Below are 15,884 nucleotides of genomic sequence, written 5' to 3'. Positions count from 1 at the left end.
CGGACAAAATTTAAAACTCGCTTTGTGGAAGGTGAACTGGGATGTGCATCTGTTGCATGGAATTCCTAAATTATGAAGATACTTGTATGTAAAAGTGATAGAGCGATTACAAAAGGAATGTATGCACACCATATGAGATTACATCAAATAATGCAATTATCCAAAGTTTAAAAACTATTTAACTCATTAAAGATTGATGAAAATGTATCAATGTCGAAGTTTTACGAAAATTACCACTGTAAATGGTTTGTTTTTCATTTATCCTGTCTTTAATTTGGGTAGGAATACAAGTATAAACCATTTATGTGGGTCGCAGTAATCCAGGGGTAGATCGTTGGACTACTAACCGGAGGGTACCGGGTTCTATTCCCGGGCAAGGCACTCTGGACACCTGCAGCTCCACCCAAGATGTGTGATTTTTCGGGTACCAGATGTTCCTGGGAAACCACAACCGACACAGGGAGATAAACTTGCCCCCCTTCCCTGATGTGTGAATTTCACACGCCGTCGGGCTTAATACTACCATCACCTACCAAACCGACCTTCGGGTGGATTACTGTTTTTATGGTTTTTTTAATATATCATGTAAAATTAAAGTTATTGTTCCTAATGCCAACTTAATGGCAAAATAGAATGTTTAAGTCGGATAATGAAAGAAAAAGTTCATATGAAAAACTTACTTCCAAAAACATTGTTCCAAACCAACAGTAAAATACTGCCGCTAACTTTATAAGCTGCAAAAAAGTACTCAATCCTATTTACAATCAAATTATTGTGTTCCATCAGATGAATATGTCGGTAAATTCGTTTTTTTCATGAAACATTTGTATTTTTCAATGTGAATTTGTTTCCCTGTGATGATATTGTCTTATATACGTTAAATAAAACATATGCATTCGATAGTTGCAATGTGCACATATGCACACGTATTTGGTCCAACGCCGACGATCTCCTTAGTGACCACACGACTTGAACACTCTGTCTGGTTTCTATTTCATTTCAAGAGTAATAAAAGTACTACGAACTAATCTCGCGGGGATTTGTTACGCCTTTGGTAAATTATTCAGGAAAGTGTTTACTGTATAGCACCAGGCATAAAAACTGCTTGATCTCTTCATAATATTACATTTAGAGGACTGTTTTGAGGACATCATTTGATTCAGACTTCAGTATATCATTCGTTATACGTAGTCGCCATTATTTCATGCGTTATTCCATACACGCACGATAGTTCGGTTGTTTACTAACAAATTAAGGACCGAATTCAAAGAAAAAAATGCGTAGTATAATCATCAAAGTAAATTCAACTGATAGTTTTTCATTATCTAAATACATAAATGCCTAATTTCCTGTGATAATATCGTCAATACTTTGGAATCATGTGGTTAAGGTTAGTTTAAATCCGTAATTAATAATTTTTCTTGATTAACGCAGAGTCAAATCCGGATTAATATGAAATCATCAACTTCCAAATTGTATACCCGACTCTCGTCTCTCGATTGCTTATTTTACATTCAACTTATTTCTGCACAAATATACATTTTCGTCAGTCATTAAATATTTCAATGCATACTATAATTTATTTAAAAATACTGACGTAAGGAGGACAATCCATTTAGAGTGAAATCAAAACCGTTGAAAAGAGAAGTCAGGACGTTATCTCACGACTACCATTACCGGAAACATTTAGGTTACCAATCCTTATGCAAAAGTAAACTCTTCTTTTAGATTACTCATATTATACTTCTTATTCATTTGACAAAACTCTCGTTTTCTTTCAATCCGAAAACCTATACTGTTATCAGAGCACACACGAGTAATGGAAGGAAAAATTAAGACTTCTATTGTTTGTATACGTAAGAAGAGTTATTATTTTTTTCTTCCAGGATGACATTAGTGATTTATACCGTTATTACTAAGATTGATTTTTACTGTAAACCTCGTGAAAATCAAATAAATATTCAACCAAATCTCACCAGCAAACACCTATAAATATCCTCTCTTCAATTAAAGTTGCGGATAGAGATATATTCCTTTCCCCTGGAGGTAGTTAACGACGCCAAAAGAAGTTTGGGAAATAATCTTGAGTTAATTTTCAGTGGTCCTAATTTTTAAGCTCTTTACTAAAGTGCTGTTCTCAGATATCACTACTGTGCTCAACTGAATCACTTAAAGAGGCTTAGGAAACACATGTGAATACTTGTTGGGCGTCCATCTATAAAAAATAAATTCTGAGAAAACTCTATTCGGGATTTCCAGGACGTATTATGTCTGTGACTGGGAGTATTAAATTGGTGAAAGTATCGAAGTTTCATGATCTTCTCAGAAAAAATTTTCAATCGGTTCCGTTACCATCCAATCACCACTTGATGAGAGGGATGAAGGAAAAATAAACTCGTTAGCGATGGTGAATCGACTTTTGGAAAGGTTGTTTAAGGGCATGATCTACTCTTTCCAAATAAAAACAGGGGTCACTCAACCTCCGTGGTTCCTCTAAAATGTACGGCACTTTATTGTAAGTCAAAAATAAAGTATACTTCCTTCTTAAAAGATTTTTCAATCATTTAAAAATCCATTTATTCGGAGTGAACGTCTATTCAATCCCAGTTCATTTTAATACCATCTCTCAGCAACAATCCTCATCTTATAACAAACCCATCGCTGCGAATAATCAATTTTAATTAAGTAACTCCGGTATAAAAAAACAGAGAATTTAAAAGAAAAAGATAGAGAATAATCATGAATTAATGTTGATCACCAGTATTTCAATCCCAAGATTCGTTTACAGCAGCCCTCCATTCATCTCTATTCAGTGTCGATTCCTTCTCACCCTCTGATTGATATCTCCTCTGTTTTACATCCTTCTTGATTTGTTTCCTGTGTAGTCGTCTCTTCGTTCTTCTTTACGGGACCTTCCCTTCTGTTGTGTTTCTAAATGACGTATTATTCCCACCAAGTGTGCCCAATCCATCTACATAGTTCTTTTTCTTAGCCACCGAGTTTTCCATTTGATCCTATCGTCTTCTGCTCTTCAATATCCTACGTATTTCCTTCCTTCTTTTCCTCACTTGGTCAGCCAATTTAATCTTTAAAATTCTCCTTTTAATCACCGTATTTCAAACGCTTCTACTCTTCGCTGGTCCACTTTTTTAATGTTCCATGTCTATGATTCGTAGAGTTCTTTGCTCTATATGGAACATTTAACAAACTGCTTCCTTATATGCAGCCTTAGATGTAATTTGAACATTTTATTTCCATCTTCTTCATTTACGCCTTATTAACCTGAGCTAATCTTCGTTTAATGCCGGTCGAACATCTTCTTCTATCACAAATTATACTACTACCAATTGGAGATCAATAAATGAAGTGGAAAACAAGACAGGAAAGTGAAAGCATATGGTTATTTACGCAGATCGCCAAAATTGTGGGAAAGAAAAACTAAAAGATAATGAGGATATTATGAAGAAATAAAAATAATGGATATATCATGTACCATTCCATTCTCCCAATTAGCCATTTAGTGTTACCCATTTTCGGGGAGTTTTCCGCTGAGCGAGGACAGGAAGTCTCTATCGGACATTCCCTTTTCCTCAATGCTTCCCTTCATTCAGAAGAACTTTCTCCGGTCCCCGAGTTTCGAAGGTCGTGTTCGACGACCGTCGATATGCTCAATTAAGCAAATGTGTTAACTAAATATCCTTGAGTACTTTGTGAAGAGTGCAAAATCTGCACTTGAGACAAAAGCAATAAAATTCAATCAAAAAGAGTTCAAAAGCACACCGCACATCAAACGGATAGGTGACGCAAACTCATTCAACTGAGTCCAGTGGGGGCCTTCAGTAAATCGATAGCCGTATTTTCATTGGTAGTTGGCCGCCATCAGAAACCTCTCCCATCTCACGTGATTACTGAAAGCTGTCGGTTTCCATGATATTTATTAAATTTATTTTATCGTTTGGTAATTTACCAATAACGTTTTGTAACGTATCACTAACTTCCAATATTGCATTGTACTCTTCAGTATGTATTTACGAATTAGATACGTTGCGATGATGAGAACTACTAGTTGAGTTATCAAAGGCTAAGAAATAACGTAATTGAAACATTTCAAGCGTCGGTCATATTTAACAAATTTTATAAGGAACACGTATGAATATTCTTAGATGCAAACTTAGATTTGTCAAACGTTTTCAGATAACCAACATAGCATAATTCTGATCGTAACACTTTTAAAATGAACGCATTTCCACCGCTTGATCACACTCTGTTAAGGTATGGTGTAAAAATAGTTACGAGAATACTCGTATTTGCGGTAATGCATAATATAAAGTAAAGAATAAACTAGAAATTTACGACCATGAACGAGAGTCAGAAACAAATCAATTTCCGCAACAAAAACAAAAAAATAGTTTGGTAGGCGTCGATAAGCATAACAATCGCAACTAAAGGAGAGAGTAGGTCCGAGACTGACCTTTTCTGATTCTTTGCCTTATTTTTGTTGATTCTCACAATTATAAATTAGCCTCACATGATATTATAATGTGAAAAAGTTCGCTGAAGTTCTACCAACTTATGAGATGATTAAGTTCTACCAACTTATGTTCGATCCATATCCCGTCTATTTTTGGATGACACGGCAAGGGAGGTGGGTGCTATTAGAGTGTGGGCGTAACTCATTGGATGCATTCATGTCGATTTTTCATTTAAATTAATCAATTCTTGTAAAAATTTGTTATCTCTATGACACATTTGAAAATAAGCACAATTTAAATATTCCTCTAGAATACATATGATTATCAACGAATTAAATCATTCAAAAATGAACTCACAATCATTTAATAAAATCTTTGAAATTGGACTTCTTTGCGAGATGAATATCGAAGGTATGTTTGATTTGCATGATTTAAAGATAGCATTATTTACAAAACCTATGGTTCCAGTCACTGACAACCCTCATTGGTAGTGATAGGATGTCAACTTAAATTTTACATAGGTATGTTTACGGGGTGGTCTTGTGAATCCGTCTGCTTATTACAATTCTTCGGTAGTGCTATGGACCAAAGTCTCTGAGCCTAGCGAACAGAAAATCGGCTGTCGAAAAATAATCATTTTGGTAAACTAACGACATCTTTAAAACACGCTATCCCTAATGATGTAACACTTATATAGATACTATGAATATCAAAGAAATGAAGATTGAAGGTGATATAAATATGGTGTTAGAGAAGAATGTTAAAAATCCAATGGATATACAGAGTATCAAATGAAGAAGTACTTCGAAGAGATAAGCCTGGCGAGGACACAGACTAAGAAGAAGAGGAAAACTAACTAGACATATCCTGAGGCACGATAGCTTACTCAAGACGAAAAAGGAAGAATGAAATAACGTGGGGTTTCCATAGAATAGAATTCTCATTGCCTAGATATTTCGCTGCACTGTCGCATCATTTTAACTAGACCAAATAATGCTTACGTACGTAGTAATTAGTTGGTATTAAAAATTCTATTGCATGGAAAAGTTATTTGATTATTTCTTTTTCATCACAATGGTATTCCTCAAAGCATAGGCCACAACGATCTCTCAAATTGCTTAAGACCATAATTCTGAGACACGGTAACTTACTGCAGACCATATTTAAACAGTACCTAGAGCGGGAAAGGATTAAAGAGGAAGATCTTGAATGAACTATGAGAAAAATATAATGGAAACTTTCGGTCCAAGGAGCTCTGAGGGAATGGAGAGATTGGCAGAGCATAGGATATTGATGGCAGAACAGTTAAAAACAATCTTTGGATTTATAACCCTTGATAAGCATCTAATTATTACAAATCCTCTACAGAAAATTCAGTCCTACGCTGTCGAGTTCGACGCCTTCCCACAGTCCGCTTCCCTCACGCGACCTTTGCCATTTCCTTCGAACTTCTTGAGACGCCGACAACGGATGCATTCCTCATTCGGCTGCGATGGTAGGAGACGCCATTTGGGTGGAGAGGGGGAAGGTTGGAGTCGACGAAGCATCTCAGGAAGACGTTTTGGGGTCGATATTTCTACCGTCACCCTTTGCCAGTTAGCAGTCAGACGCAGATTTGCTTCTGCTTTGGGGATGGGTCGTCGCCGTTTTGCGATGCGCGAGGTGAAGTGAGAGAAGTGAAATTTCTCGAATGGTCTTTTCGCGAAATCCGAAATCATGCATAATTCACGAATGAAAAAACGTTCCCAGTCTCCATTTCATTCCCTCCCACTTATTATTTTTAACGATCAAAAATATATTATTCACGCTCGTTAGCTCACCTTGTGGTAAAGTTACAATCTGGAAAAGTTAACGGATGCATTTATAATAATACGTCAGAGAAGGCTCTTGGAGAGAGAATTTTTCTTTTTTTTAACTGGCCGAATCTCGATATGGAAAACCGCGTACGGGAAAATTTATCTTTTTTCCCGCGAATCATATCGGTCATCCGGTGAAATCGCTATTGCGGATTGGATGCGAAACTAAAACAGTGTCTGAGAAAGTGTTTTCGTTTTCCGCCGTACTTCAGTGACTCCGGTTCGATTCCGAGTATCATCCCACGCTTTGATTTGGAAAAAAAACTCAACAGCATTCCATTTTAAACTTTTTATAATCTTAAATCAAATACCAGAATAGTTCAATTATTTCCGGCTGCATTTATCAAAGATTGGTAATGGTAAATGGGGTCTTTAAAAAATATTAGGATTAACAAATTCAATGGTTGTGCGCAAATATTTCCCCTTTCGTGTTGGTTTCGAAATTCTTCTTGCAGGGAATATTTACCATGTTCCTTGTTCTAAGAATTTATCTACACGCAGTGTTACCCAATCATAAAGGGCAAAGTTTGCGAGCTGAAACCACTTTTGGAACAGATAATCAACAGCAATGCATCGTTATTATATCACCAAAATCATTTTATAGATTCTTATGAACCATCGGAGAATCTAAAGTATCACTGCAACTTAAAAAAAGAAGCCTTGCGTAATGCTAATGCCTTGAATGCAGATAATTTGCGTGGATTTCATTAAATTAATTCAAGCCAGAGCATTTATTGTAATTCTATAATTTATAATTTAGTACCAACGCATTAATAATGATAGTTTTAATTTAAAAGACTCGTTAAAAATTGTCATATTTATTAAGATAAATAAGTTCATTAAGAAAATAGTGAATCTGAGAAAGGTACCCAAAGTACTTAGTATTTACCTAAATATTAGCCGATTTGGCAGCTTCAGTTGACTCCGAAATATTATTATCCCAGAATCATAACTACCAACAATATTATCAGTAGAAAAGACGCGTTCTCAAAACCTCTTTAATTCTCTTAGCTTTCCTCACCGCAAAGTAAATATATCAGATGCAATCTTGATGAGATTATTTTTTTAGATTATCTACCACACGGATTTCCTTCGTTGGCCGATTTACCTATAAATAACTGCATTCGTTAATATCCCAGAAGTGAGACAGTTACGAAGTTGTGAAAATTCATTTATCTACTGTTCTTCTCCTTTGTAATGTCTGGAATTTAGCTTTGCTACATCCTACATTCGCATTTCATAGTTTGAAGGTTGCTGAGAAGGAATTTAAAAAGCCTTAAGATACATATCAGTGAAAGCTCACCGCCGGCATGGCGATTTTTCAAAACTGATGTCTCCCTTTGCAACTTTCAGTTTGGCTCTCAACCTCAATTTATCTTTGTATCGCTTCTAAGGTTTGTATCACCGGTCACGGCCACATCTCAGTTTCCTGAAATAACGTCTTCCGCTCAACAAGAGGAATGCCTTTACCGATCAAAAAATAACTCGAGCCCCTTTCGTTTAAGCTTCAACAAGTATCTTCATAGATACCTAAAATTAGACTTTACAAACGAATTGTGGATTTTGTTACGAGAAGACTTGACTATGCTCTAGTACGATCTTGAAGTAACAGCAGTACCTTAAATCGTCAGACCGTACAATGGGTATATCGAGGTAAATACGGGGACATGCTACTCGTCTTATGAAATTGTTGAGTATGCTTCGAAGGAGCCCTAGTAATACAATTAAAATCTGTAGAGAGAGGCGAGGAATTTGCTAGGTGATGATCAGGCGTTGAAATCTCCTGAAGATAGCTCTTAGAGCAACCGTTACTTGCGACAACCGTTGCCTAGATACCCCTACTACACGATGGGATAGAAGAAGTCAAAAATATTAGTTAAATAACTTAAGTTATATAATAAATTAAGATCCTCATTTTGAAAACTATGCACTTATTTCACTTCATTTTTAACTTTTCCTCATCATTCCTTCCCATACGCCATGTCCATTCAGCTGGTCCTCGGTGAAGCAATGTATACCATCAGAAAAAGAGAGTTTAAATGAAGATCATACGTTTCATAACATGTGAATATTTTAAAATCTTGTCTGTTTTCTTTATCCATAATTGGTCAAATGTTGTAGCCCAAATGGAGAGGTTATATATACTTAAAGGGAAAAAAATGATACGCCCTTTTAATTATGCGCTATTAAATGATAATTTAATTGTAAAAGACAGTATCCTCGTATTTGTAGTAAAGGTGAGATTGCAACACCCATTTAATATTTTATTTTATTAAAATTCATATGGAAAAATAAGAGGACAATATTTTGTTAAAAGTGCATTAACATGCAATTTAATATTTTCAACTTAATGTATCGTTATTACCGGATAAGATAAGAAATATATTGTTGATTCAAGATAGCGTTCGCTGACGAGTATTTAAACAGTGACGGCTTAACTGCAATTGAATTGGTAAAAATAATCGCGAAGCGTTTTTGTGTAATAGTTTGGACCCAAAGTAAGACTTACTTTATATTAATAAGTCAAATATCCAACTCACCAATTCATTAATTGATAGTAACTCTTTATTTTGCATGTTATTATATTCACGGTCATACTAGGCTACCTCTCAGATTATTATAGTAACCATTACTACATATATACTCATAGTTGAAATCAATCTTTGAAACTTAGTGATCAAGTAATGTTAACGTAAAACTTCACATTCCTACCTAAAAAGCTTAGTTGCTGAATTAAATAAAACATTTATCAGTTAAATGCAGTCATGGAATTCTATTAATAATATTTTACGTGTAATAATTGGAGGCTAACCCTCGACGTTTAGAGCACACCCAAAATGCTTCTCAACTAAATTTAACTCCATGAATATGATTTAGTTGGTTGATTGATTAACATAGCTGAGGACGTAAAATGTAATCGACATTCAAAATGACTACAACAATGAATAGATTAGTAGATAGTAAAATTGTACTTGTGTGTACAAGTACGTAAGATACTTCCTTAGGCGACAAATGAATATGAGTCTATTAGTATTATGACTGTGTTTTAATTTCTTGAAGGGAAAATATGAAGGTTCTAAATCTGTCCTTTCGCCTCGGAATTGGAAATTCTTGGATCAGAAACCTAACGGAAAGCTGGCTCAAGGTCAATGATAGATTCTGATTATGAATGCATAACAATTAAGACGGATTTTTTTTTGTTTTAACTTGGCCATGATCCTCTATTTTTATGAAGAAATTGGAGTTTTTGACATTAAAGCACAAAAAAATTATAGATATTCCCGGATTCATATATTTTAAAATTAAACAGTACATTGAGATCCACTTTTTTAAAGAATTTCAAATATTATTCGTCAATTATTTAAAGGATGTTCTTTTAACGAGGCGTTAAATATTAAAATCTATTTTTTTTTAAAGTGAACACAAATATATAAAAAAATATGCTGAAAATAAAATATCATTAATCGATACTGATTGAAAAAAAATTGATAAGAACTAATACCTTTGATGTATACAATTTTAATGAAAGTTCCATACTAAAGATCGGGCATAATACTTTCGCACAGTAAAGTGGATTATTTAGCTTATATCACTCTTCGCGTGGTTTCGCAGGTTTTACCACCAGGATGAGTGCCAACCCGATCGGGTCGACAATCAGCAGTTGCTGGGCACCTGATTATCTGACCCATCGAAAGATCTCTGGATGATTTAACATAGGGCATACTCTAAGGAAATTACCAAATGCTACAGGACCCTCCTACAATTTCGTCACTATGTATAACAAGATGTTTTGAGCTTTTCTCTAAATGTGCTCGTTTCCTTTAAATCAATCACGCAGTTATATTTTTTACAAAAATATTTTCTTAAATAAAGTCGATTTAAATGTTATGTACACACGAAAGTACCAAATGCATTTGACTCCATTCAGAGTAAAGCGTTGCTTCAGAGATCCAAGAGTGAAAGTTTGACCAAACTATTCGGAGCGCAGCGGGGTTGTTATTTTCAATTTAATTTTCTGAATTGTGTATTATTTCCAAGAAACATTGCCGACTTTAAATCAAGTTCAATTCAAGACACGACTCTCCTTTAAGACTCACACGTCGTTTGCATTTTGAGAAATATATTAATGGATTTGAGTGAAATTTGAATTAAATTTTCCCAAGCGTCTTGATTATGTGTGCCAACTCCGAAAAACTAAGACACCGTTGAGTTGAGGGAACATCCAAACATGGCGGGAAATCCTGATGGCAATGGGAATTGAAAAAAATATATATGAATCGCCTTTGGGGAGAAAATGATCATTACTCTGCAGATTTCACCCTCAGGAGAAAGAGGAGTCGAGCGCACGAATTTTTGTTGTGTTCATCCCTATGGTGAACTAGACAAGTAAAAGGAGAGAGTGGATTGAGAAATAATCTTTAAATGCAACTCTTATGCATCGCGCATGAAATTTGGAGCCGGATTGAATCCACGTCAACTGATGTTCCCTCGTTAAAAAAACACTATGTCACTCCGTCACTGATTAAGCATTGCGAGACAAAATAGTAATTATGGTAAAAAGTTCCTTAAAATTTCACTGCAAAAATGAGCACGAGCTGTGTGAGCCCGGAGCGAAAAACCCCTTAATCACTCCACGGGCAAAAGGTAATAAAATGAGACCACAGACTAGGTTCGGGACCACGGCTTGCCGCATATCGAGTTTTCAGCGGATTTGCGCAACGCGTTTTCATTCAAAACCCCATCCATCGCGAGAGCCAACTTTCGTCCGCGACACGACTGCACGTCTGGATCCAATAGGGCTCCTTGCGAAAACCGCGATGGGGGGAAAATGGCTCGCCAGTTCGCCAGCGGCTGCTGGGTCCCGCCGAACGGGTTCGCATTCAACGGGGAAGGGAGAGAAGAGGGACCGAGAGCGGAGACCGACGGAAGTACCGCGCTTTGGGAGGGGCGGGTGCGGGAGGGTGTGAGTGAGTTCAGGTTGGGGGATTAAGAGTAAGAGACTCACCGAGAGCGCAAAGCACGAGGGCGGAGATTAGAATTCCTTTGGCCGACATTTCGTTGGCGACGGAGAGATGTGGACTGCTATAGAAACGACCTTGCAGCTTACCTTATTGCGGTGTTGGGGATGGAGGGGTAGCGGAGGGCAGCCGTGAGCGGAGGGGGGGGGTACGGAGGGGAAAGGGTTACGTGGCAGGGGAGGGGAATGGCGTCCGAGAGAGGGTAACAATGGTGGGGGCGAGAAAGGCCTGGGAAGAAGGTAGGAGGTGTTGTTGTGGGAAGCAGATGCTGAGCCTACGAAGCTGATTCGAAGAAAACCTATGGGAGGTGTGTTTGAAAAGTAGGCGGTGAACCTAACAGTGAAGGAGTTGTCCCAGGATAAATGGCCCTGTGGTAATCCCGTAAGCAGTCCCCTGGGGTAGTTGCTTAGTAAAGTGGGGGGAGGTCGGTAGTTTTGGTCCATTTCAATGGTTGAAGAAACATTTTTTCCACAGGTTGTGAAAATTAGAGCTAATTCTCGCATTCGACATAGCAAGCGCCCGCTTAGTCAAATAAGTTCACTGTAGAAGTCTTTGGCGCCATTTTATCCAAAAGACAAAAGTCCCTAATAATCATCGCCTATTAGAGTAACAATAAGGAGGCATTAGATACCGGAATTTCATAAAAAGTAAATATTTTCAAAGAAGCTGATATACGTTTGAAATTGCACATTCGTAGAGAAAGTTGTCCATTATTGCCTGACTGATTTAATGTGCAGGAGAAAGGAAAATATCCGGAATTGTTGAATGTACGAAGTGAGTTGATTCAGTTATGGCCTTATTAATTCAATTTATGAAATTAAAAATAAATAAAATTCGATGGATGAGTAACAGAATAATTTATTATTTTTGCATTAATACCATTTGCTAGATCGGTCACTTCTGAGATTACGCGGGAGTGACCAAATTCATATACAAAATTTTATTGCTCCTACAAAAAGGAAAGTAAAACATACTGCATCAAGTAGGATGTCTCTCTCTCTCTCTCTCTCTCTCTCTCTCTCTCTCTCCTCTTTATCCTCTCGTAGGCACATCTCCAACAGTGCAGCACACGTTATTTTAAGTAATGAATTCACTATGCTCAATCTCAGGATAATTGAAGTCGGTCTCTTTTTAATTATTACATAGCTATTCAAACAACGGAAGAGGCATCCCACAACAAGGGGCCTAATAGTCTACTGCAGTGGTCGGAAAATTGAGGTATTGTTGGCAGTATTCTAGTGGATTAGGGTAGGTTTTTCGATGAACCCTGACACAACACACTATTGTGCTACTAATCCTTGACTTACATGATATACAATATCCTTAGACCTTACTCTACATTTTTCAATAGTTCATTTTTTTAGCTCTTAATGCTTCCTAAATCCCTAATTTTAATTCAAAATACCTATTCTTTTCCTCTCTTTATCTCGCTCCCCTAGAATTGATCACCGTCTCCAGAACCCCACTGCCTCTCTCATGATCTCCTCCATCCAATTTGTCCTGCTTCATTCTGATTTCTCCCAATAGCAGTGTTTCTTCACCCACCATGCCTAACACTTTTCGTTTGATTCATACCCGGGTAAGTTGTCCCAAATGGCTAAAACCAAAACTACAGCTATCAATCCGAAGGTCGGTTTGATAAGGTTGAGTTAACCAAGTGCTAAGCCCACTGTCAGTGAAATTAAGACATAGGGGTAATAAGGGAGGCCAGTTCATTATTCCCTGTGCTAACTGTAGTTCCCCATCAAGACCTGGTACTCGAAAAATCACCCAGCTTGTTTAAAGCTGAAAGTACCAAGAGGCGTCACCTGGAATCGAACCCAGGCCCTCTGATCATTAGCTCAGTGCTATACCCACTCGACTGCCACGTCCCCATAAATCGGTATGTATATATAGATATATATATATATATATATATATATATATATATATATATATATATATATATATATTTATATTTATATAATACACACACATATATTTTTTAAGTGTAATAATACACTGGGAATATATTTGTTAACGTCGCATTAATATAAATACAGCATATTCAAAAAAACAAAATATATATGTATATATATATATATATATATATATATATATATATATATATATATATATATATATATAAAGTACTGTGTTCGTCTTTTATATGTGTTCCTATCCCATTTCCTATTTCTATTTCTATGTGAATGAGTATATATATATACAGTATATATATATATATATACAGTATATATACTCATTCACATAGAAATAGAAATAGGAAATGGGATAGGAACACATATAAAAGACGAACACAGTAGAGGTGGGGAAGGCGGAATCAGGAAAATCACGAGTGTAGAAATATTTCCTAAACCGGGATTCGAACACCGGATCTTTCCACTTGCCGGGCGGATGCTCTCAACCACTTGAGCTATTCAGGAAACGTAATTTACACTGAGATCTGCGATGCTTTATGCAACCAAGTGCCCCGATTCTTGGGCAAGAGATGAGGAGGGTAAGAGGGAGAGATTGGAAGGGGGTGGGGGAGGGGAGGCAAACTCTACTCCTACGTCACAGCCCTGGAGCGTGATAGACTTCTCCTAGTGGTGTTCCAGCTTGGCGAACCTTTGGCGAAGAACATACACATGTATTTTCATCTTGATCAGGACCACATATCAAGATCACATCACGGTCCGCGTCCATGTCGTCTTCGGAGGTAGTGACTTGGGTTACTTCCATTGTTGAGACTACTCCTAGATCTCCGTATCGAAGGGGCAAACCCAAGCTTTGTCCTGGACGACCAGACAAATTCAAGAACATATATCAGATTCGCTCCGATAGTGTGTAAAATGTTCTTCTTTCACCAGTACTCGGTGTCGTTTTCGGTCGAACATCAGGTCCATGGGAAGCCAGTGTGCTAAGACCACGAGCAGGCCTCAAGGTGGATACGGACCTCTTATTTACGAGGAATGTGAGGCGAGATTGCGCTTTAAAAATGCGGCAAAACTCCTTCTACACAGACAACTAGATGCAATTATTCCTAGGAAAATGGAAATCGAATCGAAGCATAATTCAGGTAATGCTATAACATAAACCAAATACCAAAGCAAAAGTGCTAGTTTTTTTACGACGGTGCAATTCTAATCCACACATGCACGGTATCCTTCCAGCCACCAATAGGGTTGTGGCAGGAGGTGATTACAAATTTAATTTCATATTTAGTTGCTTCCTGGATATTCCATAGTTATCAAGAAAAATGTAAAATACTTCCAATAATGGCGGTAAAATTAACTACGATATCAAATTGCAAAGTTTTTCTGCATGAATGCAAGACGAGGTGATAGTAAAAAGGAAATTTGAAAATATGGGTAAGATAAAACAAATATAGGTTACTTGGTATTTAAAAATTTACATTTTTCCCCCAAACAGGGTCGCTGACAGTTTTTCTTATGTGTTATCGTTCATGGTAAAAAATTAAATCTTATATCTTTTGGTTTCACACTTGATCTCTCTAACCTCATATTCAAGATAGGCACTGCCGAAGCAAGATGGGGGTAATAATACATTTTCAACATCATCACTAAAGATACCTCCGTCCAATTTATGCAAGAGGTTTAATCTGTAATTTTAAATTCGCTCCGTGAGTGATTCCCAGCCTAGTTCCTCTAATAATCCAGATACGCTACTCCGTTTATCATTGCAACGTTTTACAAATCTTGCTCCGATACGATGCACGCGATTTAATCTTCAAATAATCCAAATTACTGAGGTATCCCATGATATACGAGCAGCATGTTCTAAAATAGGCCTAACTAACGAAAGATAGCAATTCTCTTTAACCCTCTCGTCACATTTCCCCAATACTCATCTAATAAATCTTTATTTCTGCCAGCACCTCTCCAGAGACCTAATCCTATTGCATGTAAAAAATCAGTCATTTGAGATGGCAGAACTTTTGCCCTTCCCCGTTTCGGAAGCTTTGGTGCACATTTAATCCCAAGATTTGTGTGTTTCTGGGGATGCCCAAATTCACGATATTCCTACGCAACCTTAGGTCAACAACCGAACGATCTATTCACGATACCACCACGTCACTGAGTGCACAAGTAACCTTTGTATTTCTTTCATTATTGTCATCAAGCAACTTTATATTCCAATTTTGCATTTTAAGGGAGTTGTCAGAGGTCGTATAGCCGTGGAAAAGAGAGAGCCCAGGGTTCAAATCTGTGAAATTCGGGTTGAAGTCTGAATATAGTACAGCTTAATCTTCCGTCCATTCTTTCAAACAGAATTCTTAGTTATCCTACACCTGTATTGGTCTGCCATGGTATATTGTTATTATCCTGCCTTCATTTGGTGTACTGTCATGTACAAAAGTCAGTAGGCAGTTATTCACGAGCCTAGAAATGGGAAAGATGAAAAAGTTGGTGGACACTCTGTCCTCTCAGAGCGGTGCAAAATTATCTCATCCTTACTAGTACATTGATTGCCCTGTCGGATATTATACTTGCTCTCAATATATAATTATTTCGACAGAATGTACAATTACAACACAA

General features: G+C 37.0%; 1 protein-coding gene across 1 annotated transcript in view; it reads right to left on the bottom strand.

Moving 5' to 3' along the window:
• LOC139700540 (protein obstructor-E-like) overlaps positions 1–11,445 on the bottom strand; it is a 35,805-nt gene extending 24,360 nt beyond the window's left edge. Inside the window, exon 1 of the mRNA XM_071599085.1 lies at positions 11,334–11,445. Within this exon, the coding sequence (XP_071455186.1) occupies positions 11,334–11,382 (49 nt within the window). The 5' untranslated portion in view covers positions 11,383–11,445. The remainder of the gene's footprint in view (positions 1–11,333) is intronic.
• Positions 11,446–15,884: the final 4,439 nt, after the last annotated feature.

The sequence above is a fragment of the Hetaerina americana genome, unplaced genomic scaffold, assembly GCF_022747635.1.
Source record: "Hetaerina americana unplaced genomic scaffold, ioHetAmer1.1.p SCAF_1, whole genome shotgun sequence".
NCBI lineage: Eukaryota > Metazoa > Arthropoda > Insecta > Odonata > Calopterygidae > Hetaerina > Hetaerina americana.
The sequence above is the reverse complement of the archived record's forward strand: the minus strand, read 5'-3'. Positions and strand labels throughout refer to the sequence as shown.